Genomic DNA, 25,208 nt, shown 5'->3' on the forward strand with positions numbered 1-25,208 from the left:
TTGACGTCGACGCGTACCTTTCACAGGCGATTTACTCGAAATTCCACTTCGGTCAATACGTAGTCAGCACTGTCCATGGATGAAAATTCCCTTTTCCAACAGAGTCGGCAGCGCGACTAGCTAGCAAAGTTTTTCCAACAGTCGCTGAAGCCGAAGAAGACCGGGTAGGATGCATCACAAGCATGGCTCTATGGATTAAGCAGGGCGTGAGGAACTTTTTCATTTATTTTCATTTAATTTCATATGTAAGTTGACGTGAGGGTCCGTGCATGGTAAGGAGCATTAACAAAATAAATAAATAAATAAATAAATAACACACTTATAACCTGTCGAGTTGGATAGATAATTGGATGTATTTTACTTGTAGGGATTTCTCTCTCTCTCTAAGCGTTAGTGGCGCGCAAATCTCAAATGGGAATTTCTCAGTTGCGATGTTTGCGTTCACGCGAGAGGGTACGCAAAAAAAAAAAAAGAAAAAAAGAAAAGAGGAAAAACTCAGTGCCCTTCCACTCTGTGAAGAAGGATGACCAGCGAAGCTGTGTATGTGGACCCTTTCATGGCGAAGTGCACCTCCGCCGCGGGTCGACCCGTCACTGCACCATCTTCGGGATCGTTCCACGTATGGGGAGTGCTTTACGCCTGCTTCATCTCCGCCGCTGGTCGGGCACTATTTTCTGGATCGGCTCTCGTATGGGGAGTCCTTAACGCCTGCTTCACCTCCGCCGCGGGTTGACCCGGCATTTCACTGTCTCCGGGTCGGCCCACGTATGGGGAGTTTTTTGCTTACGACACGAAAATTTCCTTGCCCGGTAGAAGTATACAGCTTCGCTGTAAAACAATCAATTGTAAGGCTCCAAAATTTTCTGTTGTCGTCTTTCTCCATCTACTTTAGGGTCAGTTGAATTGCAAGCGCTTCCGAACTTTAGGACACTGGTTCTGAAGCCTACCGCTGAGCAGGAGCGCAATTAAAGCCTTCTGTGTACCGTACTGCCAGGAAGAAGGAACGGGTGCTAAGACACGTCGCTGTCGGCTCCCGACAAAAATATCGCGTCGAGCCGCTAGTAACTCGATACAGCTCGTCAATCCTTTAGCTATCGTCGAGCAGAAAATAAACGAAACAAGTCATCAACGCAGCAAATGCACAAAAAGTGTGCAGCTGACAGCGAGTCTGCCGTGTTTTCCTTGCCTTCCAACCGTTCGCAGGAGATGGCAGGAGGAAATAACGAACACAAGTAACGCTAACATCGCTCGTAGGCTCGCTAGCGCAGGCAGCGCCATCCGGTGTGCGAGCGGCGTAGCCGCGTCAGCGCGCTTTTTCCCCCATGCTGCAGAACGGCTGTCGGCTGTCGCGGTGGTGCGCGGGTGGGCGCACCAATGGGTGTGAAAGCTGCGGTAGGCGCTGGAGGCCGTCGGCGTCTGATTCACCGCAAAGAAAAAAAAAAAGGAAACTTTGCGCAGGTAAGAGGCGAGAGAGTCTATATTCTTGCAGAGAGCAGCCGCTATTCACTGGTGCATCGGTGCAGCTTATAGAAACGGCAATGGCCCACTTGCCGGAGAAAGCTATGCGCTCGGTTCGCTTTCGTTGAAGAGCCGCGGGGACAGCTTTGCGCGGCTCCCGCAGTTCGTCCGTGTGCGCCCTACCTAGATTTCGCTAAACCTGCGAAATCCTGCTCGAGCGCTTCGATCACACCCTTGAAAAGAAGAAAAACGGTATGTCATTTATCAATTCGCTACTTGTTCGTGTATACCTGGATGTCTTGTGGCTCGTGAATACCGGCAGTAGCAAATAGAGGTTCGAAATTAATTGGTTTCGTAAAGTCGCGGGCTGTGGTGTGGAGTATGGCTCGATACCTTCCGTCAAATGATTTCCGGTGGTCGTGATCGCTGTGTGTATATATAAGTATTTATTTCGGTGCCCTTTATTTACAAGTTTTGATATAAGCTACGAGACTTCTAGTTCACTGTAACGAGACTACGCAAAGTTGTTTTTTTTTTAACTATTATTAATTGTTTCACTTTGTTCCGACTTTATTTTAGTTCTATAACTCCCGGGAGCAGCTAGATTCCCCGCTGCCTGACCGTTTTCATTAATTAATTAATTAATTTGGTCGTTTGAGTTCTTGTGATTTAGCCAAAATCTAGCTTGGCCCTCATTGTAGCGTTTTTATTTCGAGTGGTCGAGATATTGCTGTACCGACATTCTTGTGCGTGCGAGAAGTATGTATGACGAAGATGTTGATAAGGGCGGCCTTTTGCGGCCGTAGAACAATGATGATATATAAAAAAAAAAACGCACCATGATAGATCAGCCGGGTGCTTTCCTTGACGCATGTACCGATACGGTACTCGAAGCTCAAGTGTTAATTCGAACTCCGACCCTTTTTCCGTACTTGAGAACGCAAGACGATAGCCGAAAAAAAAAAAAAAAAGTAGCGGCAGAAAGTAAGGGAGGAGAGAGGACCCGGCTATATGGTGGCTCGTATAGCCGTATCTCAAATCAAATCAAATCTTTATTCAGCATTCTTCCGCGTATGAAAAAAAAAAAAAAACTTTGGGTTTTCATTCAGTATGTCGGGTCATTGACATTAAGTCAGTTTATTCATGTGTTATATAATGTACAAAAGTTTAGTCTGATATCCTGCAATGGGCCACAATTTTAAACATTCATATTTAAAACAACGGTTTGATGTAACACATTTGATCCAAATATTACATCAAAACTTTGGTGGAACATTGTTTGGAGCATTCGTTATACTTCTGTGGATGCACATTCCAGTGTGCAGTAGGAACATCAACACCGTTGAATATATTGACATCCATTCACACCTACAAATTACATGCCCTGGGAATAACTGGTTGCCAAGTCCGAGAACTATTGTGACATTTGAACAGCCTGTGTTAGACAATTCAGAAGATCAGTGACAATAAAAGATGCACATGTACAGCACTGGTACAGTGCTACAATGGTACAATGGTGCAACATACCTATGCAAGTATAGCTGCTTTCTTTTTTACACTGTATACCTCCAATGCATACTCATGTAGGCTTTGTAGAAATAGTGTAAATATTTGAAGTATCACATAAGTCGCTCTACGAAATCTAGGGGGAAATTTATATTCAACTCCCATTAAACTTAGGTTTAAGAAGAAGCTGTATGCCTAATTTTTCTGTTATAGCTGTAACTGTAACTTCGCATTATTTTTATTTATTTATTTATTTATTTGTTGAATACTGTCAACCCCCTACTTGGGGTTTTTACAGGGAAGACAATATAATAACCAAAATGCACAGCTAAAGAAACGCTGATCTATACAAAACAGTCAAGCATTAAAAAAATAAAAACAAGAACTAGCCATCACATTCATGATAATACATGTCTACAGAGTGATCAAAAGTGCAGACATCATCAGAAGAAACAACAGACCTGGGCAAGTAAGTGGTTCATGCATATATGGAAAGTGACAATCCAAATGTGTCACTGCAGGTATTATATTGCCAGAAATTAAAATGAATATGGCTGAAATCATGATTTATTCGCCTATTCCGTTTTCCTGGGGCACATAGATACTGTGTTTATCAATATCGAAACAGGGTATTTATTCTATATTTCCTTCTGCATATTTCCAATAGATCTAAACAACAGAACATTAATTTCTGTGTTACAGTGTCTGTCTTATGACACCTGGAACATATAAAACGCATGGCTAATATCAGAATTTTTTCAAACTTCTATTTGTGTCACTTTCGGTTAGGACTCCAAACTGCCACGTTTACTTAATTGCTGCCATTTTGTTCGCAGTCATGTCTTTGTGTTTGTTGCATTGACGTACCTGTGTTGTACACAGAAACTGCCTTCAAGACGCCGTAGTGGCTAATGCAGGTGCCATGCATACAAGTGTTCGATGGCACTAAATGTTCAGCCGGAAAGCTATCTGTTCCACATCAACCCGTCAGATTAAAATTCACAAATCAGGATTAATCATTATTTAAATAATTCAGTGTTCCCTCTCATATTGCTCACAACTTACATTATGATTACCTTTCACTGCACTCCTGGGCCACTTTCTGACATTGTGTAAATTGCATTGGGCATATTAGATGGGCCACTCACCATAACATTTTCTTGCAATAGGAAACTGTAATCACATAAAATCTAACCTTTTTCTTCATATTTTATTGTAGAATACCTCGAGTTTTAAAGCAAACCAGTACCTTTTTTTATTGTTCAACTTTCTAGAATATACACATAAGATATTGTTCATTCAGATTTTTAAAATTTACCCATGTTTTATTTGTTCTTAATCTCAAAATCACTTTGCAGCAGATTTACTTCAATTTACTCAAGTCCTGCTTGAGTAAATCAAGCTGCACTTGATTTTTGTTATATGTGCACAAAAGTTCACTTAGCTATATATAATTTTAGAATCTTTGTGTGTGTGTGTGCATAGATATATATGTATATATATATATATATATATAAATAAAATATGCATTGTATGGATTGCTGTGTGTGTCAGAAAGGAAATATATATTCGAAAAAAGTGAACATTGAAACTTGCTATAACAAATTAGTTTGACGTGGAATGAAAAAAAAAACAGCCAGCATTTTTATTCCCCATAAGAACTGCAGGGCCAGAAATGTGTTGAATTTCCTTGCATTAATGAATGCTTAATAAGAACAAGAATGGTTAATATCTTGCTTCACTGTTGTAACGAAAAGATATTACTGCGTATTTTCTATTTTCATTTGTAAACAAAATATGATGCTCTCAGACGATATATATTAAGCATAATGGACTGTAGTGCGCTAGTTTTATAACTTGGCACTAATCAGTGGGTAGCCCAAGGGCAGACTTCATGGCAGTTCTAATTGTGGAGCATTAATTATGTAGGGATTAATTTTATTAGCACTCATTCTTTTTTTTTGGTGTCCTGAAGCACAGGCAGTTTCTTTATGATGGTAATTTGTTATTTAATTATACAAATGGCAAAGGCATCGTAGCACAAATAAAAACAGAACACAAGACTTAGTAGGGTATGGCATACCAGAGGTTTCTTTCGCTACCGCGTAAACTCACTGGCCTATGCCCCGGCATTTTATGCAGAATCAGGAAGCGTGGATATCCGTAGAAGCACGCCAGGCCATATGTGAAATTAGTGGCTGGTGTGGTTTACCTGTTACCATTGTTATGTGGGAAGGCCTAAATAGGTCAAAGTGGGTGGTGCGTTAACTACCAAGCACTGAAGCACAATCATTCACTGAAGAATAAAGGCAATATGCATCTGCGTGTACATCACATGGCTTGCAAGTGTGAACCTCGGTATTGCAAGATTAAGGTTTCGAGCAGAAGCAGAGAAACTACTGCACATGCACTTTTGGAAGCCTTCCATGTCGGGAAAAGAGGCACAGAATGCGTCAGCGCTAATTTTGTGTGTCTGGAAACGATACACAATTTTTTACTTGTTTTCTTTGTCATGGCAATCCTGTGCCCATGTGCTTATTATTGTATGTTTCTTCTGGTTTTCTAGGCAACTGTAATAAATTAATTATGAGTGTAGCGTCAGTAGTGTTTGGTTTTGTGTCCTTTGTATTCATTTTTATTTGCACTGCGACGTCTTCTCCAAGTTTCAACTAACTAGCACAAGAACAAGTTATATATAGCCAAATGTTGCGACATTGTGAAAGGCATGGCTCATGTAAGAACAGTTTGAAGCAAAATTAAGATTATTCTCAAATGTGGAGTGAGTTGCTGCAGCACAGTCGCAGTCATTTTGTCTAAATTGACAGCAAGAATGGCTGATAATGGAACACACATTGAGATGAGATGAGGTACTTGCTTGCTAGCAGTCTTTCAATGTAAAAACAGGCACTTATAGGGTCACGAAGGATGCAGCTCCAAAATTGGGCTTCGTAAATCAGAAATATGTGCAATACTGTTGTAGGCACTAGTATGACCTTATAACCAGTGGGTAGTCATGAAAAATGTGCATGTTTGAACTTAAATTGGTCATGAATGCTTTAGCCACATTATTAATTCATGTCAGAAAATTAACTCTTACAGCATTCAGTGCAGTGGCGTATGTTTGCCCCTTTTCAAATTTCTTGCAGAATTTTTTTCATTTGTGCGATGGAGTGGAGTGTTTTTGAATGCAAATCGAGGTCTTAAAGACCACTTGCTTGGAAGGAACAAGGCTTCTGCACATTGTCGCAGCTGTGATGCTTTTGCAGTGCATTCAGTCACTTTCGTTATGTAAATCCTTGCCTGCAGGAAACTACAATTGATCACACCTTTGGTTGAAGAAGCACCTTGCCCCACTCGCCATGTCCTTAACGCTACCACATTGTCTGTAAGTATAGGTTGTATTTTGTTTGTTTACTCTTTGCCTGAAATGTCCCACAAAGGCATAGTTTCTATGCAACTGTTTCACTTTCATAGTCTGTTTTTTGAGCCATGTGCCTCTATGTAGAGCTAATTTGTGAAGTTATTACTTTGTGTTATGAGACCACAACAGGCTATAAGCAAAAGTGCAAAATATGTTGGAAGGATGTGTACTGTTTGAAAGTATATGTAATGTATTGCAATGATAATGAAAGCGTGTATTGTAGGGCAAGTAAATATTAGCTAGTTATTAATAGATTGCATCCCTGATGTCTCCTTATGGTTCGTTGCTGCTACATGGACGTCATATGCACATATAATGCAAAAATTCTTAAACAAGAATGGCACAATATCCTTCTGGCCAGCCCTTACCAACTCTCTAAATTTTGTTTTGTATATCAGACATTCCTGGCCTTACCTCGTGCCAACATTCAAATGCTGTCAATTAGAATATGTACTACCTGAATACGTAGGGATGGTACTATACTCATGGAATGAAATGCTACAACGAAATTTTAAATTAGGACACTCCATATGTAGAGTTATGTTGTTTCGAATCTGGCCAATAAAGGTCACATAGATTCTGATCTGAGTGTACTAGCCAAAGTTATGATAATTTTATTTTCCAGAAGTTACCAACTGGAGGCAGTAATGGAAGTGGAAGCATGCACATTAGTCCTATAATGGCACCTTTCGTTCTGTGAGTACAGCACAGCTTGTCACTGCATACACTTAACATTTTCAGTGTGTAATTGTAATTGTAGGTCATGTTTCTGGTCCTCCTTTAAGTTAGTCCTCTTTCATTAGCTAAGTGCAGTCATTAAAATAAAATTACTTGTGTGCCTCAGCACATCCCTCTAACACATTCTTTTCATGACTAGGGCATTGTAATATGAATTAAATGAAAGCAGATAAATGACTTGAAGAAGGTATTACATGTATGTATGGAGTGCTTAGGAACAAGATAAAGTAGTGGCTTGGCACATTTGATTGGTCACAATAGCAAAGGCTGAGAATTGGATGTGTTATATCACAATCTGCATACACATAATACATAATTTGGGTCATAGCTTTGCAACAGGGGTCTTCCTCTCACTGATTTTGATAAACTGTTTGTCTTTTGACTTTGAAAAGTATTTCTAGGTAGGTGAGACATGCACAAACTGATAGCCAGTCTTGATGAATGAAGGCTGTACATTGAATATGAGGAGACAATGAATTCGATATTGCGATTAGCAAAACACCGTCTTTTTTTTTCTTCAGTGTAACTTGCTTGGTTGCACATGATAAAGAACATGTGAAAATTGGTGAGCATGATATTTTTTTATTCAGTTGTCTTTGGAACTTTCAATTCATAGGAGTGTATTCGGAAGGAATAGTTGCACATTTTTTGTTGACTCACTCTTAAATATTATCATTTACTCAGTACAAACTTGCTCAACACACTGATAATTTGTTCGGATTGTACAGATATATTTGAAAATTCTCATTGTTGACAGCAGAATATCTCGTTTACCCTGTAGCAGGCATGTCTGCAGCACCATTTATTCGTGCAGAAAAGCACCCTAGCATACTTTTGCGGAAGCTTCACTGCGTTGCATTCACATAAACTGATGGTATTATAAGAGCAATCTTAGACAGATATTTCTAGAGCAAATGTCATAAGAGACCATCTGTTTTAAGCACTATGTGTATAATATATTTTCTTTTATACTGTTTGTCAGTCTTCCTTTGTGATATAGTAGCATCATTGCTCTGCTTTGAAATAGTAATTTCCTTTTATGCTAAGCCCTTATTAAACTGTAGCTTTCGGCATTTTATTTATTTATTTATTTATTTATTGCCATTTTGGTGGTTATGTATGCTCCTTTGCTTTCGTACCACTGTTTTTTTTTTTGTGCTGTGTTTTACTTTTCCTGATGCATGTATATCTCTTACTGAGCGGTTTGAACCTGTGTTTTCACTGTGCTACTTTTTATATTGCTTGTTTACACTGTGCCAGTTTAATCACTTGCATGCATACTGCTTTTATACTTGCATGCCTTGTAATCAACTAATGTCTTACCAATAAGAGGTTCCCAAGACAGTTTTGCTGTGGCACTTCTTCCTTTAGCTCGTATACCAGCATAGTTATGTATCGTTTGGTTTAATAATAAGTAAGCTTCAACTAATCTGCATGCTTAAGTGGTCAGGGCTCCTACAGGAACTGTTAGAAAGAAGTGCTGGGTGAAGCAGCTGTTATCAGCTGAATTTATTTCAGTTGTCCAGGTATTATTGTTGCCACCCTCAAGTTTCTAAATTATTCTGTAATTGTTTATGTCTTAATTGTGCCATATTGACTGCATAGAAATGAAAACGGAACAACAGTGGGATTCTGATGGGGTTGGCTGTGCAAGTAACCTTGTGAAGTTCCATCTGTGTGCAAAATGTAATGCATTCTGTATTGTTGTCAATCTGCAGAAATAATTCTGTCTAGAGCTTTTGGTGACAGACATGAAAAAGAAGTGTAATTCTACTAGTTTTTAGCTTTGGCTCACTTTGGTAACCGTTCAGTCAATGTTGTATACAGTATATACTACGTAGTCAAAATGTAAAAGTTCTCCCAGATTTGCAGATAATATGAATACATTGTCTTCTCACAAAATGCCTAAAATAGACTTATTCATGATTGATTAATGGAGTTCATTAATGCAAGGGCAAAATTATAGCCAAAGCGGGCTATGCAAATGGTGATGAGATGTCAGTGGAAAAAATTAATTGCAAGTGGTAGATGTAACAGGGTGGAAAAGAGGCCTGAATTCTAATTGCTGTGAAGAATGTAAAATATACAAGTATTAAAATAATGACAATGACTGGTGACATTGTGCTGTGACCATAAATGTTCCATTACAAAGGATGACGTAAAACATGTCAGTGACAGTAGTACTAGTGCATCACCAGAGCCCTTTAATGCAAGGGCTGGAAGGCACATGCTCTACAAGAATGCTATTGCAGCTGAAATAAACTTACTAACTGGTATTATATTGAGGAATATGACATCTGCCATGATGGTATGGCAACTGGGGTGTTGTTCGAGAGCTTGTGCGGTCTCATGGGCTGATTTTGCAGCAGATATGAGGTATGTGCTTAGATGACATTGAAAAACTGCTTTGGGTTGGAATTTCAGTACACGCTAAAGAGTGCCCAGTGCTGTAAACTAATCTGTTGCATCTCATAGATTTTTCTATACTATATCAGTAGGTATGGACCTGAAACTCGAATATTTCTCAGAGTAGGTTTAGATCTCCCAAGTTTCAAAAATTTCCGACACAGAATATCCAGTTCTTGATGACTGACATTTCCTTTTTGTAGTGTGTCATGTTATTTTTTAGTACTGTAACACAAGGCAATTATGTAGGTGGTATAATTAAGCCAAAAGCAGGATAGAGGCCTCTCTAACCTTTCTAATATCCTTGTAATGCACAAATCGCCAGCCACCCATACCACTGAATTTCCAATATCATCACATACGTCCTTGCTGCCTTCACCTGATTTCTTTCCTTGGCTATCCATTGGTCTCCATGAATTGTATGACAAGTTATTGATCTTCCTTCTTGCATCTAGAGGAACAAATAATCATGGCAAGGACATCAAGGGAAATGGTATCATCATCATAATCATTAACTAACTTACTTAACTTTTAAGGGCACGAACTGGGATGTTATATGAAGGGAGAGCAACAAGAGAAAACAAAAGCACACAATGCTCTCTTCTTTTTTAGAACATGAGGGAGTCTTGCAAAATATGTAGTTAAATAAAGCGAATACTAAAGTATATCAGCATTCCGGCAGTCATATTACGCAGCAGCTGAATGAAAAATACAAAAAAGAAATAGAATGAATAGTACCTGTAGCTAAGTAACAACACTTATATAGCTTGCAATTCTCTAAATTTTATCGTGCCAAGGAAAGCATTTGTCGCCTTGAAAAAGACAAGTCCACTTGTCAGAATGTTGGCTCCGGCTTTCACCTTGTTCTCTTTTACTCATCGTTTTGAATTCCCATCTCCCGCCTTGCCGGTGTTTTCCCTGAACCTATCTTGTCCTTCTCTCATGCAGCACTCAACTAAAATATCCTGAGTGCCTCCCACCAAACAAAAGAGCACCACCGGGTAGCAGGTGTTCTGTGCTGTGGCCTCCACATTCTGGCTGCCTTTGAAGGAGGCAACGACAGCAGCATGGCAGGCCACCAGGCAAGCTTCTCTGCGAGCCGGTCGGCCCCAGAGGAGGAGCGAACGTCGGTGCGCATTTCCCTGCAGCCCTCGCAGATCGCCCTGCCCACGTATCGCCACTCATCCGGGGGCAGCATCAGCCTCGGTGGCCGGCGCTACTCAGGCCTGCTGCCTATGCTGTTTGACCGGGCGGCACGCTCCTGGTGGGACCCGCGCTTCGACTCACACATCCTTGAAGCCCAGTACAAACGGAGCACATTTCCGCAACTACGCCAGCGTTTCCAGTATGCCCTCTGCTACTGTGTGCTGGCTTCCCTGCTGTACTGCATCTACTCGGCCAGCATGGTGCGGCCGCACTGGGTTGCCGCGGTTGTGGTGTCACTGCTGGTATCAGTGTCGAGCATGGCTGCTCTTGTGTTCACCCAATCACGGCACTATACTGCCAATTATGTCAAGGTGTCACTAGCCACCGTGGTTGTGCTGTGCACTGCATCCCTTTCAGTGTTTGCGCCAATTGTACACGAGCGTGGCGATGACAGTGCAGTTCACATTTTGTCTGTGGGGGCCTTCTCGCTCTGCATCCTGGTGCTCATGATCACATACGCACTGCTGCCGATGCCCCTGTATTTGGTTGTGGCTGTTTGCAGTGCCTACTCAATACTTTTTGAGATCTTTTCGGCACTGCTCATTCCCACCCTTACGGGCACTGTTGTGGCTGTGCGCGTGCTCCTTCAGCTCTGCGTTCATCTCGTCGGTCTGCACACCCGGGTGATGACTGAGATTGGAATGCGTAACACATTCTTCAAGGTTGGCCAATCACTCATGGTGCGTCGTGACCTTGAAGTGGAGAAGCAGCTTAAGGAAAAAATGATTCATTCGGTCATGCCACCCAAGGTGGCTGAGTGGCTTATGACCAATGCAGAAGAGGATGACACGTCCTCCGAGCAGCCTCGAAAGCCTTCAACCAGTCCCCGGCCCTCACAGATGATCTTCCGTCCCTTCAACATGCACCGAATTGAAAACGTCAGCATCCTCTTTGCTGACATTGTTGGCTTCACACAGATGAGTGCCAACAAGTCTGCCGAGCACTTGGTGGGCCTTCTGAATGACCTTTTTGGGCGCTTTGACTATCTCTGCAACAAGCTTGGATGCGAGAAGATAAGCACTCTTGGCGACTGCTACTACTGTGTCTCCGGCTGCCCCGAGCCGCGTCCTGACCACGCCCGTTGTTGTGTGGAAATGGGACTTGCCATGATACGTGCCATTGCTGAGTTCGATGAGGACACTAATGAGTCGGTGAACATGCGTGTGGGTGTTCACACAGGCACTGTACTGTGTGGCATCGTGGGCACCAAGCGCTTCAAGTTTGATGTCTGGTCCAATGATGTCTCCTATGCCAACAAGATGGAATCAACTGGACGACCTGGCAGGGTGCATGTGTCGGACAGCTCCCATGCATTCCTCATTGACCATTACTACATGGAGGAAGGGCCGATGGACCTAAGTGAGTAACTGCACTTTCCTCCCTATGTTTAGCATAGATAGCACATCGCTTATGATGCGTCTTGAGAATGACTTTGATAGTGTCTTTAGCAAGTCTCTTACTACCTTCTTCATGATGGACCACAATGCTTTCTATTTCATCCAGCTGCCACATGTAGACCACACTGCACTGCTTCTTCCACTTATACTTGAAATAATTTTTCTGTGATATTTTCTTAGTTAGATAAAGCACCCAGACAACTTCACTGTCATCAGCACCTGGCACTGCCGAACTGTATTGGAATGTGGAAATTACATGTTTCCACACAATGCAATGCTTACCGCTTAAACGTTACTACTGCTCTCTGTTTGCTGAAGCCAAATGGTTGCTTTATTTCTTCATCTCGAGTCACATCTACCTTCCACATGCTATCTTGCAGGCTTAGAAAACTTCATTGCAGCTTGCATATGCACTTTCCATAGCAAGATCAGTGCCTTGGTGCTTCAAACCGAGACTTGTGTGCACCCTGCAGCTGGGTACTGAGAGTTGCAACTATAATCAGTTTGCACTTGTGCAATGTTATACAAGTTATGCAATGCAAGGAGACTATCAATTACAATCTTCTCTTTATTTGTGTCATTACTTCTTGCCTTAATGGCAGCCACATGAAACATATTTCTCACCTAGTTTTGGTTTGGCATGATCTGGTGTCGCTCTATCTATTTTGGACTTCATGGCGACCACACTGTTACCCCTGCTGAAATGTGCCTCATGTGATTACCGATTTATACGGATAAACCATGATGAATTTTTTAATGTGGTACCATTTTAGGTGGACCTCACACACTTTGTAGGTATCCATCTGACAACAAATATGGGCCGATCCCGAAGGCAGTACAAGCTAACACAGTGTCTCCAAGCGCTAGCTATCACAAGGGAATAATGTGAGAAACTGGCATGTGATACACCTGCAAGATATTTCAAAAAGCGACTTTGGCATGGGAGAAGCATGCATGCGATCATGGACTAATGTTTATAGCATTGAGTTGCTGTGCTGGAAGACGGAGATTTGATGCCACCATTGGTCACACATTACTTTATAGCATTATTGGCAGACTTCACTCACTTTGGAGGTATCTAACAGAACACATGAGGTGTGTTGAGCGTACACGATTGTGTTACAGTGTGTACAAAATTGCGAAAGAGTTACGAGGTACAGAAACGTTACTTTGATAAATGAGAGTGGTCAAGGTTGCCTGCCCGTTGCTCATGCATACGCAGCTGTCAAGACATAACAGTCATCACACTATATGTATGCTATGGCATGCTCAGATAGTTATTGGTGCTAAGTTCCGGCCTAATTCTTTTTACCTTTTTTTTTACTAGTAATAGCAGCGCACTTATGACGTGATCTAAAGTGGCTACACCAATGCTGAGCAATGATGCACCAAAACAATGTCGGCACTATGTTCATATGGTTGCTGCTTTGGTCAACTCTGAAAGGAAAAAATTGGCATCCACGCAAATTGTAGCATGAGGCTACAAAGTAGAGCAACTGCCCCAGAAAGGTGTTGGTCCTGAGTTCGAGTCCCGGACTAGGAGGAATTTTTATACAACTGCGAGGCTTTCTTCCTGAGAAACTCGTATGGATTTCCTTTGTAGCTTTGCGCTACAATTGGGTGGGGGTGAATTTTCCCCTTTCATGTACTTTCCTCCACCTTGTGGACTTCCACAAAACTGATTTGCCATATTTGGTTAACCCTGTGAGTATAAGCAGTATGTACAAAACAAAACTGATTAAGTCAAAGATTCACATCAAAGCAACATGCTTTGTTTTTAACTGTAATAGCAAGAAATAATATATATGGAAATAAAAGGTATGAGTCTGCTGGATCACATATTCCATTGCACCCATTCTAGATAGAGGTAACGAAAACTGAATTTAAAAAGCTTGCTTCCAAATTGTCAATTTTTTAGTGCCTTCGGTAAGCAAATAATAATACAAGGCAGGTAATTGCATCATTTTAATAAAGTATATGTTATTACAGTATGTCTAAGGTCTTTTGTGCCACAGTAAGAGCTATCTATTTGTGATACAAGTGAGACAGGTGATAGCCGCCACAGTCCATTTTTCTTCCCACTTTTTGTTTTGATAGGGACCAAAAGAAATTTGTCAGCAACTTTTCAGGAGACTAAAAACCATATAACAGCTAGTGCAAAAACTATTGAAAGAACTGCATTGTCAGAGCTTATGGGTAAAAGGCTTCCTTTTTCATATAAGAGGAATCCTCAGCAAAGCAAAAGTTTTGTTGTGATTGCAGCATTGGATCTCACTGCGCGCACCACTAAGAGATTTAGACATTGTTAACTGCATTGAAGCAGTGGAGAAAAGTGTAGTGCATGTAGAGAAGAAAGATGTAAACAGACACGAGCTGACTTGCCAAGCTCACTATATTTTCTATATTGAACTTGTGAAAAATATGAAAGAACTGCTCATCACGACCTCTCTTTAACGTCCTTTCATTTCATCTAGAAATCATGTGAGAAAGTTATGGAGTGGTTGCATTAGTATTGACTGAAAGGCTTATTTAATTACATCAAGAAATTGCGTAAACTTAGGCTAACTGGAGTGAATTAATTCTTCCATGGCATGCCGATGCACTTAGAGGCTAGACAATGATGCAAGTGAGAAACATCACCTGTCGGTGGAAGCTGAAGTGAAGGTTTCTCACAAATTCTATGAATCATGCATTGCTGTCGCTAACACTAAAGATCTGTTGTTACTCCATTTGGAGTTATGACTGGGCTTGTTTGAGGAGGAGAATGTGTTTTTGCTGTTCAATAGCACTGCAGAGGCCACAGGTATTAACTAACACATTCTTGAGATTGTACTCTTTACTGTATACTGCATTGCTTCCTTGACATTAGGACTACAAGAATTTAAGGCACACTAAAGGCAAATATATAGTTAACATGGACTGTTAAAATGTTCTAGAAACCTTTCAGCACTTGTTTTGTGCCAGGAAAAGACTTAGTTTAAGAGATAATTGCATCTGAAGGGTCCGCACACCTTTAGCGCAGTTCAAATCACCTGCCCCTGAGCAGTGAGTGATGATGCTACCTATGCCATTGCTGACCTTTACTGCCATTGGTTAGTAAAATGGTGCCCAACAGATGGTGCCATGGTGTCTTGCACAAAACACAAACGTGTGGTCAAGGAGGAACCGAGGCAAGGCAGACCATTGGAGTTGCTGTTTCAGCTGCTCTAGGTCAAGTGTCATGGAGTGTTCAGGCATCTCGCAACATCACATAGACCTGGAATTCTGTGCTACTTGCAGTTTATGTGAGTTTCACGAGCCAGCAAAACCAGCGCAGCATGATGTGGTACTGAAACTACAGAAACACGAAAGCGCAGGCAGCACAAAGTCAAACAAAACTAAACCTTTCGACCATCTGTGTCATCCTCAAGGGTAACATCAGTGAGTTCTTTTTGCTTGAGATCAAATAGAACTGGACAAGAGCATTTTCTTTCATCTTATAATGCTATGCAATTATCTTTTTATTATGAGTGCTTGAGTACTAGTGACAGAATTATTATGAGCAGTGCCTATGTCATCTGACTAGTACCCGAATTTTGTGGGGGAGTCTCTAATTGTGTCCTACATTTTCCTCAATTTCTCGATTACTAAAGCCCTGTCTGTGATAATATTGACACCTTAGACGTTCTCAACCAATAAGCAATCCTTTTACTCGACTTAATATTTGCCTTTAGTGTCCCTTTAAATCAGGACTACCACTTGTATTTACTGTAGGCAGATTTGTTAGTTTCATCTTTATTAACAGTCCCTTGCAGCTTTTGTGTGTATGTTTTAGTGTGCCTGCACAGAGCACTAGTACTGTCAGTATTGCACATGCTCTTGAGGCAACTGGAAATTATTTGTAGAATTTTAGCACCTAAGGCAAATTCCATATGTCCAATCATGTGAACAACAGGTTGTGCACTGCAGTGAATCGCATTTTTCCTTGACACTTAACACATGTAAAATTGCATGTTGTTGTTTAAGGGGGTGCGGGGTCTTTTGTGGGTTCTGAGGTCGTTCTAACTTTGTATTCTTAGATCGCAAGACCTACTTCATCAGAGGCCGCAAGCCAACAGCATTCGACAAGGCGCAACAGATGGCATCACGACATTCCTGGCCCCACACCATTGGTTTTATAGAAACCGCAAAGACCATTGACACTCGAAAAGTCAGCTGCCCAGCCCACCAACCTAGGGTAAGAGCAAATTCTGTGTTTTTCTTCTGTTGTTACTTATAGGTGCTCAAAAGACGTTCTCAGTGGATGTCTAGTACAGTCAAGTTATATGCACTACTCTTTCCTAAAATGCTGCCGACCATGGTTGGTGACAGCTTCAAAATTCTGTGGCAAATATGCCGCTGTTCAAATGTTAGTGAATTTGCATAGAGATGCTAGTCAGTTATGTTCACTCAATTTCATTACATCACAAAGATGTATGTCTTTCAATACTGGCCTTTCTTGTAAACTTCCTTATTGCGGAAGCATAGAGAGCAGGTGGCAGTGCAGTTTTGTCGGTGAAACTTGTACTGAATTCTTACGTTTTTACCAAGTGTTGTCACTTGCTGTTGATCATTCTATTCTAATCGAGCTATCATAGGGTGAGATTCTTGCATTTTGTGCAGCTTTGACTGCCTAGAACACTGGAGTAAATGCAGCTTGATGTGCAGTATGTGAGAGCTAATGTTTGCTTCATCTTGGTGAAAGTGAGCTCTGGAGACGTTTAAGTAGATGTTTAAGTATAATTAAGTAGACAGGATACTGGAGACCCGCACCTCCACCTGTGGGCTAGTTTGCAAGGCAGCCATTTAAGTTACTCTGTGAATTGCTGGTCATGTGATTGTGTGTGTTTCCTCCAACAGGAAGCAGTTGTGTACATATTGCCGCATCTCTTCTATGTCGACAACAAAGACAGTGATGGGAGCTTTAGTAGGCTTCATCTTGTGCATCAGCCTAGCGGAGATTAGAAGACGAATAAGTCATCTCTAGGCTCGGCTACTAAAACAAGCTGTTTTTGTTGTACATGTCCTCGCCTTCTATCTTTGTTGCACCGTGACACTGGTGAAGGTGCTGGGTACAGCAACCCAATGCTCCAGACACCTCCTGGGAGCCGTTCATCCAGCCCGGACACTCTGTCGCCCACTGCAACACCTGTGCATCGTTTCAGTCGTCGGTTGCAAGGCCTTGTCCTGGAGCTGTGCCCCCTGCAGGAACCTTCCAGACATATTAGACAAAAGAGAGGAAAATACTTAATGTGTGTGTGTGTGTGTGTGTGTGTGTGTGTGTGTGTGTGTGTGTGTGTGTGTGTGTGTGTGTGTGTGTGTGTGTGTGTGTGTGTGTGTGCGTGCGTGCGAGTGCACCTGCGTGTGTGTGTGTGTGTTGTGTGTGGGATCCTGAAAGCGTCCGTTTGTCCAGCCTGCCACAGGTAACCCTTCTTCAACCACGGATTCCCCATCGCTTTCACGGTGGCACCTTTGAAGATGTCGAACACTGGCTTGACCAGTTTGAGCATGTCACCAAGAACAATGAGTGGAGTTCTAAACAAAAGCTCACCATTGTCTATTTTGTAGCGCTCGTACGTGGTATGTAAACAAAGAAGGCAGTCTATTGGCCTGAAGTGACTTCTGCCAACAGCTCCTTGACACCTTTGCGAGTGTCGACCGATGGGACCGTGCCCAGCAGCTAATTGAGTTACAGGTTCAGAAACGCTACGAAACCGTTGCAATGTTTGTTGAGGACATGGTCCGTCTGTGCCGTAGAGTTGACCCAAACATGACAGATGATAAGAAGTTATGCTACCTCATGCACAATGTGAAAGAGTAGTTTGTTGGACTAGTGTGCAATCCACCAAGTATCGTGGCTGATTTTATCAAGGAAGCTACTGCTATTGAGCAAACGCTTCATCAACGATGCAGGCAGTAGAATCGCTTGTCCAGCATCAACGAGGTCGCCACCATAACTGTTGACAACTTGGAGCTCTCTGCACAATCTGATTAGAAACATTGATCATGACTCCGACAGTGGAACCGCCAGTGGCGTCTGTCCCCGATGTCATAAGTGATGAAATCAGGCAAGCATTCTCATCTCCGAACCTTAGTCCAGAGCCGCATTCCATGAACTACGTCACCGCGGTGCGACGTTCACCAGCTGTTATATCTATACTGCCGTACTGCCAGCCGTCAACTGCCTCACCTTGGTCATACCAGGAAGAACCTCCGAGATGTCCGCAGTTTTGGAAAACAAACGTATGGCGAACTGCAGATCGGTGCCCACTCTGTTTCAACTGCGATGGTGTTGGCCACATTTCCTGCCATTGCTGGCATCATGACATACCGTTTCGCCCTCTCTGCCCATGGTTTGACAGTCAATGTGCCAACGACGACTACTCGCTACACCGCCAAGGTCGTTTTCAAGGGCCTCCAGCCACCCGCTCTCATTTTGACGATCGCCGAGCCAATTACAAGGAGTCGCTGCCAAATCACCAGATCGACATGGGCCATCGGTCATGATCTCCGTCTCCCACACATTCGTCTGCACCAATACGCCGCACTCTCACTGACCTCAGGGTGAAGAGGTCACCTAGCCCACGATGGGGAAACTAAAGGCTAGAGGTAAGGTTGCAAGTTGTCACGACAATAAAAAGCCCGCGTTGCTTCCACCACAGGACGCTATGAAGCTGATGAGCCATAACAGCGACGAAGTTGTAAGCGAAGACCTTATTGTTTTTGTTGACGGGCAGCAAGCAACAGCTTTGGTCGACACTGGTGCTGACTTCTCCCTAGTAAGTCCAGACGTCGCAGTTCGTCTCAGGAAAGTAAAGACACCGTGGACAGAGCCCCATATAAGGACTGCAGAAGGCCAGTTACTGATGTCTGCCGGACGATGTATGGCGAGAGTCAACATAGGAGGTGCATCTTTCGTCGTCACTTTCGTCATTCTTGACGCGTGCTGTTAAGACTTGATTATAGGAATAGACTTTCTGAGAATGTATGGTGCGGTCATCAACATCCCAGACCGTTTGGTAACATTTTATCATGACCCTGATTCAGCTGATTGCTTAGAACTACCGCGCAACTCATTACACCTCAATGATGATGATGTTGTCATCCCACCTCGGTCGTGCACCCTTGTTTCTGTGGCATGCGACATGCCGTTCGATGGGGAAGGAGTTGCAGACCAAAAAACCCCGCTGTTATTTACTCAAGATATTTCAGTTGCATGAAGTATCGTTAACGTCGTTAATGGGCACACAGATTTGTTGCTGACCGATTTTAGCATCGAGCGTCGGCACCTTCCAAGGGGCACGGTTGTGGCCTATACCGACGCTATTGCAGATGTTCAGGGCTGCTTTTCAATGCTTGAAGAAATATTTGCATAAGATCTGTCTCTTGTTCTTGGCGTCCGCACTACCTTGCCGCAAGAAGAATTACAAAAACTCCTCGCATTACTAGCCAAGTTCCAGGACTGCTTTGCATCAACAAGGCCAGACCAATTCACCAGAACCCTTGTCGTGTGGCTCCGAAAGAATGTGAAGCGATACGGGAGCAAGTAACTAGAAGGCTCAAAGAAGACGTAATTCAACCATCAAAGAGCCCCTGGGCATCGCCTGTAGTTTTAGTCCAGAAAGACGGTAGCCTGCGTTTTCGTGTCGACTACCGCAAGCTAAATAAGGTTGTAAAGAAAGATGTCTACCCACTCCCACATATAGATGACTACCTCAACCGGCTTCAGCACTCTCGTTAGCTTTCCTCAATAGACTTGAAAAGGGGATATTGGCAAATTGAGGTGGACCCGAGAGACTGAGAAAACCGCTTTTGTGACGCCAGATGGACTACAAATTTAAAGCTTTGCCCTTTGGTTTGTGCTCTGTGCCCGCAACTTTCCAAAGGCTCATAGATACTGTGCTATAGGGGCTGAAGTGGAAAACCTGCTTGGTCTATGTCGACAACATCACTGTGTTTTCTACAACGTTTGACGAGCACCTGCAACGACTGAAAGTGGTTCTGCAAGCCATCCCGTTGGCGGGCCTCACTCTGAAGCCAGAAAAATGCCACTTTTGCTTTGAGGAACTGCAGTTTCTTTGTCACGTCGTCAGTCATGCTGGTGTTCTTCCCAATCCTGAGAAAATTGCCGCCATCACACAATTCCTTATACCGTGTGACAAGAAAGCTGTCAGGCGCTTTCTGGGCCTCTGCACGTATTATCGTCAGTTTATCGCAGATTTTGCACACATTGCATCGCCGCTAACTCACCTCACAAGAGATGACGTGGTGTTTGTGTGAAGTGAGGCACAGAAAATTGCATTTTATGAGCTGAAGCAATGGCTACAAACACCTCCAGTACTTGCCTGCTTTGACGAAGCAGCCCCTAAGATGCTTCACACTGATGCTAGCAATGTTGGTCTGAGAGCAGTGCTCATGCATTTGCAGGACAATGCTGAAAGGGTATTGCCTATGCAAGCAGAATGCTCTCGCGCACAGAAGCCGTTTACTCGACAACTGAAAAGGAATGCCTTGGTGTGGTGTGGGCGGTTATGAAATTTCACCCATATTTCTACAGCCAGCCTTTAAAAGTTATGAGTGATTATCATTCACTATGCTGACTGACAAACCTGAAAGATCTTTCTGGGCAACTAGCGTGCTGGAGCCTCAGACTGCAAGAGTTCGATATGATGGTCGTCTTCAAGTTGGAGAAAAGACGTACAGATGCTGATAGCCTGTTGTGGTCACTAATAAAGTTGGTTGCTCCATCCCATGAAGGCAAAACGCCATTCCTCCGTGTTCTTGATACGGCCGCCGTTGCACACCAACAACATGACCCTGTGTTGCTTGCCCTTATTAATTTTTTTAGGCGGGTGAACTCCCAAGGCCCTTAGAATTTTTTCAAGAGGACTGTCATTTTGTTTACGCAACGATGTTCTCTGCAAAAGGAACTTTTCACCCATTGGATGCAGCTATTTACTGGTTGTTCCTACACCCCTTCGGACTGAAGTACTCCAAGCTTGTCACAACGAGGTAACTTCTGGCCACTTAGGCTACATGCGGACGCTGAACAGAGTATGGCAAAGGTACTACTGGCTGAGACTTGCCATGGCCGTGAAACATCACATACAGACTTGCCTCGGTTTTCAGAGGTGCAAGTCGCCTCCAAGAAAACCAGCCGACCTGCTAAAACTTGTTCAGGTCTCACACACACCATTTGACCATATCGGAATGGACCTTTTGGGAGCGCTTCCTGCATCTAGTGTAGGAAATTGTTGAGTTATTGTCGCGACTGATTATCTGACTCGCTACACTGCAACAAAGGCTCTCACATGAGGCACAGCAGCAGAGGTGGTGTGATTTTTCATACAGAATGTTGTGTTGAGACATGGTGCACCAACCATCTTAGTCACAGACTGAGGAACCCCATTCATGGCAGCGCTTTTAGATAATGTCCTGATGCTCAATGGAATGACTCACCTCAGGACAACAGCCTACCATCCACAAACCAACGGACTCACAGAGTGCCTAAACAAAACTCTTAAAGACATGCTTTTCATGTATGTGGATGTATGCAAATACAAAAATTGGGACGAGATCCTGCCTTATATAACTTTTGCATACAACGCTGCTAAGGAAGAAACAACATAGATGACTCCATTCAGCCTTGTTCACGGATGAGATATACGGACGATGTTGGATGCAATGCTCCTACATGAATGTGATGGCACTGACATGGATGCTGTTGTGTTTACACGAGGCGCCGAAGAACCTAGACAGCTCGCATGCATACAGATCTGTCAACATCAGGACTATGACACGGGCCGTTACAATGCTCACCATAGACCAGTAATCTACGAAACTGGTGACAGAGTGTGAGTTTGGACGCCCATCCAGAGATGCGAGATTAAGGTGATACTTTGGATCGTATCAAGTACTATGACACCTAAGTGACACCACCTACAAAGTAGTTCCAGATAGCCCCTGTTGCACGAGGCGCTGCCAGCACCGGCCTGAAGTTGTGCACGTAATACACATGAAGCCGTGCATCAGTGAGTGACTTTGCAAGGAACTTCACACCAGTGACCTCCTCTAGCATTGAGGCGAGGCTTCTTTTTAGAGGGAGACAAATGCCGCATCTCTTCTATGTCAATGACAGCTTTAGTAGGCTTCGTCTCGTGCACTGGCCTAGCGGAGATTAGAAGACGAAGAGGTCATCTTTAGGCTCAACTACCAACACAAGCTGTTTTTGTTATACGTGTCCTCATCTCCTATCGTCTTTGCACCACGACAATATTATGTGTGTATGAAAATGCACTTTGTTTTTGTCACAGAGGATTTACAGGCTACATTCTTGAAAGGCAAGAATAAAGGCAACAAAGCAAACATGACTGTAGGTCAATAAAACACTGCCTAGAAACACTAAAACGGTCTAGATGGTTAGTGTTCTGAAAGAACACTGTGACTTAAAAAGAGGTGGATTACTAACAGAGAAAGTCGATTACTAACAGATAACAGCGCCCCTATAACCATTGTAGCGCATGTTGTTGTACTGTAGCTTTCTACAAGGTTAGTACTGCACTTTTCACATGGAAAGTACTGTCATCTGTGAATATAATAAGCCAGCATTGTATTTTAGTGCAAGAGGTTGTAAAAGAATATTGTAAATAAGAAAGGAGCTAGTTCAGTACTAAGCTAGGACTTACATCAAAAGTTTGCAGCTGTGACTGCCTGACGTGCAAAGATGTTTAAGCAGTTTGAATTTTCGAAAGGCTATTTACTGGGTACAGATTGTAACTGATGTACTGAAATGTTTTTTTTGCTCAGAAGTGACAATAGCGCAGTTTGCCCTAGAGCACTTTGTTTCACCATGCTTGACTTTAAATATGGCAAGTAGACTACAAATAACTCTCGCTCAACATTCAAGAAGTTCAGTTCTGAAAATAAAAGCTGTATTATGTGGTTTCAGGAAAGATAAATTGCTGTTGTAGTCCAAGCAGACTAGATGACCTATGTTTTCATGTAACTATCTTTAAAAATTTTCCAGGACATTGAGGAAGAAGAAGTTGCTCCCATGCTACCCCCTGTCCACCGCCACAGCAGCCTCTCAACGCTGAACAGTAGCCGCAAAGATTCGGGCATTCGGAGCAGGCAGAGCAGCATTCAGGACACAGTCAGTGTGACTTTCTGCTCTAAAACACTGAATCCATATTGCTCATTATTCGTCTTTTCTTTTATCTTTGCGCCTTGTGCTTCGATGTTCTGAGTAGAGATGCGCTGTAGTGAGCAAAATGATATTATTGTTTCCTGTAAAAAATTGCTTACATTTCTAAGCTATTAGTTACTCTTTTTTTCCATTATGTCAAACAAGGTGTACATTGCTGCTGCCAAGGAGCTGAGATGTTTAACTTTTAAGTAGTTATGGTGCTGTAAATCTCAATTTTCCACTTTGTTTATTTTGTATGAGGCTCACTGTTGCCCACATTTCCGAGTTTGTGTGTGTAGATGCATCCACATTTTTTTTTCTTTTCTCTCCTTTGATCTCTTTAATATATTAAACTTGCAGCAGCATGCCAAGCCTTACTCTCAGCTAACCTCTCCAATTATTGTTAAAATTTCTCTAACCAGCACGCACATATTTTCGCATGGCGGTTGATGCATATGGTGGCCTTGTTATATGATCTTGGAGTCCACAAGCTGTGTGCACGATGGCCGGGCTATGTGGTGCGAATAGCAAAACGTGGCATTGAATGTTCAGGAGGCTATTGCCCAAGGCTAGTGGTCTGACCTAACACAGTGCCAGCTTTATCAGCAGTTTAGCTCAGAGGACCCAAGGTACAAAATGTCATATCTTTTTGTTCGCCTCTGTAGGTATCTAATTTGTTGATATTTTCTCTTTAAACACACAGTGGTCTGCAAAGGAAGTATTGAGTGTTGGCAATGCACATGGCTTACTTTAATTTGGTCACAAAGTCAGCAAGAATGAGGTTAAGCCATGTGCACCACAATTGGAGTGTATGAATCTGGCATTTGAGTTTCATGACAATCTTGATGGTATAGACTGTAACAAGCATAGAGTTTCCTATAAAAATCACTAGAGCAAGCTCTGGTGCTAGTATCTGTGGGAGCAGCAGTTGCGGCGGTTCAGCCAGCATGGGAATGATTGACAGTGCATGGATTTCCCTAAGCTTCATCCTTCTGGCTTCATATGACTTTGTGACTGCAGCTTGATCATTTGCAGCGACATATTACATTGTAGATGAAACAATTCGCAATTGTTACGAATGTGAGCAGAGTCTAATTGCCTTGCTGCCTGTAGAAAACTATCAGTTCTTGAAAGTTTTGAAAGATAAAGTGTACTAAATATCGGTTCAAGAATGTTTGAAGACACAAGCACGAACACTAGAAAAATCCATGTACTAGCCATCATTTCCATGGATGGTGCTCTCTGGCCTTAGATGCCCTTGCATTAATAAAGTCTAATAATAATAATAATAATAATCTTTTTCATGGCAGCTGAACGATCGCTAGGCCAGAGTTTCCTCTGGTAATATCTGTAGGAAACTGTGGTAGTAAGAGCACAGGGGATGTAGTTGAGCATGTGCAAGCTAGCACCTGTGCAAGCTATTTGGCATCCCACACAGCAGTGCTGTGATATTACAAGCAAGCTTACAATGGGTTACTAATAGCTATCCATTCTACCAAGGCGCATTTACTGGTCTCTGGACTTTTCAGCAACGGCCCTGTGCATTCTCACTATCCTAAAGAATTACACAGTTTACGTGCTGTGTTTGCATTCTTCAGAACTTTTCTTTCTCTTGTGCAGCCTCTATATAGGCCTGTGGACGCAGTAATATATCGCAATAGAGTTCATGTTAAATATGCTTATGAGCTTTACGAATGCCTCATTTTGAAAAGTGCGTTTTAAAAACTGAACATCCTTACTTACATGAATTCAATATTTTATCTGGGCCAGATCCTTCCCTTCAAATCAGATCATGTTTGCTGGTATGGCAATGCTTGCATTCTAACCACTGGTCATATTGTGCTTTTAGTAACATTTCTCATAAGGGTAGCAA

General features: G+C 42.5%; 1 protein-coding gene across 8 annotated transcripts in view; it reads left to right on the forward strand.

Moving 5' to 3' along the window:
- Ac13E (Adenylyl cyclase 13E) overlaps window positions 1-25,208 on the forward strand; it is a 143,539-nt gene that overhangs the window by 93,505 nt on the left and 24,826 nt on the right. For 3 of the 8 annotated variants that reach the window (XM_075688326.1, XM_075688333.1, XM_075688330.1), the window contains exons 2-6: window positions 6,271-6,349; window positions 7,011-7,081; window positions 10,478-12,094; window positions 16,191-16,348; window positions 23,177-23,302. In XM_075688326.1, coding sequence (XP_075544441.1) covers window positions 10,597-12,094; window positions 16,191-16,348; window positions 23,177-23,302 — 1,782 coding nt within the window. In that variant the 5' untranslated portion in view covers window positions 6,271-6,349; window positions 7,011-7,081; window positions 10,478-10,596. The other 5 variants (XM_075688328.1, XM_075688329.1, XM_075688327.1 and 2 more) reach the window with 5 other exon arrangements.

Source organism: Dermacentor variabilis, chromosome 4 (genome assembly GCF_050947875.1).
Source record: "Dermacentor variabilis isolate Ectoservices chromosome 4, ASM5094787v1, whole genome shotgun sequence".
Lineage (NCBI taxonomy): Eukaryota > Metazoa > Arthropoda > Arachnida > Ixodida > Ixodidae > Dermacentor > Dermacentor variabilis.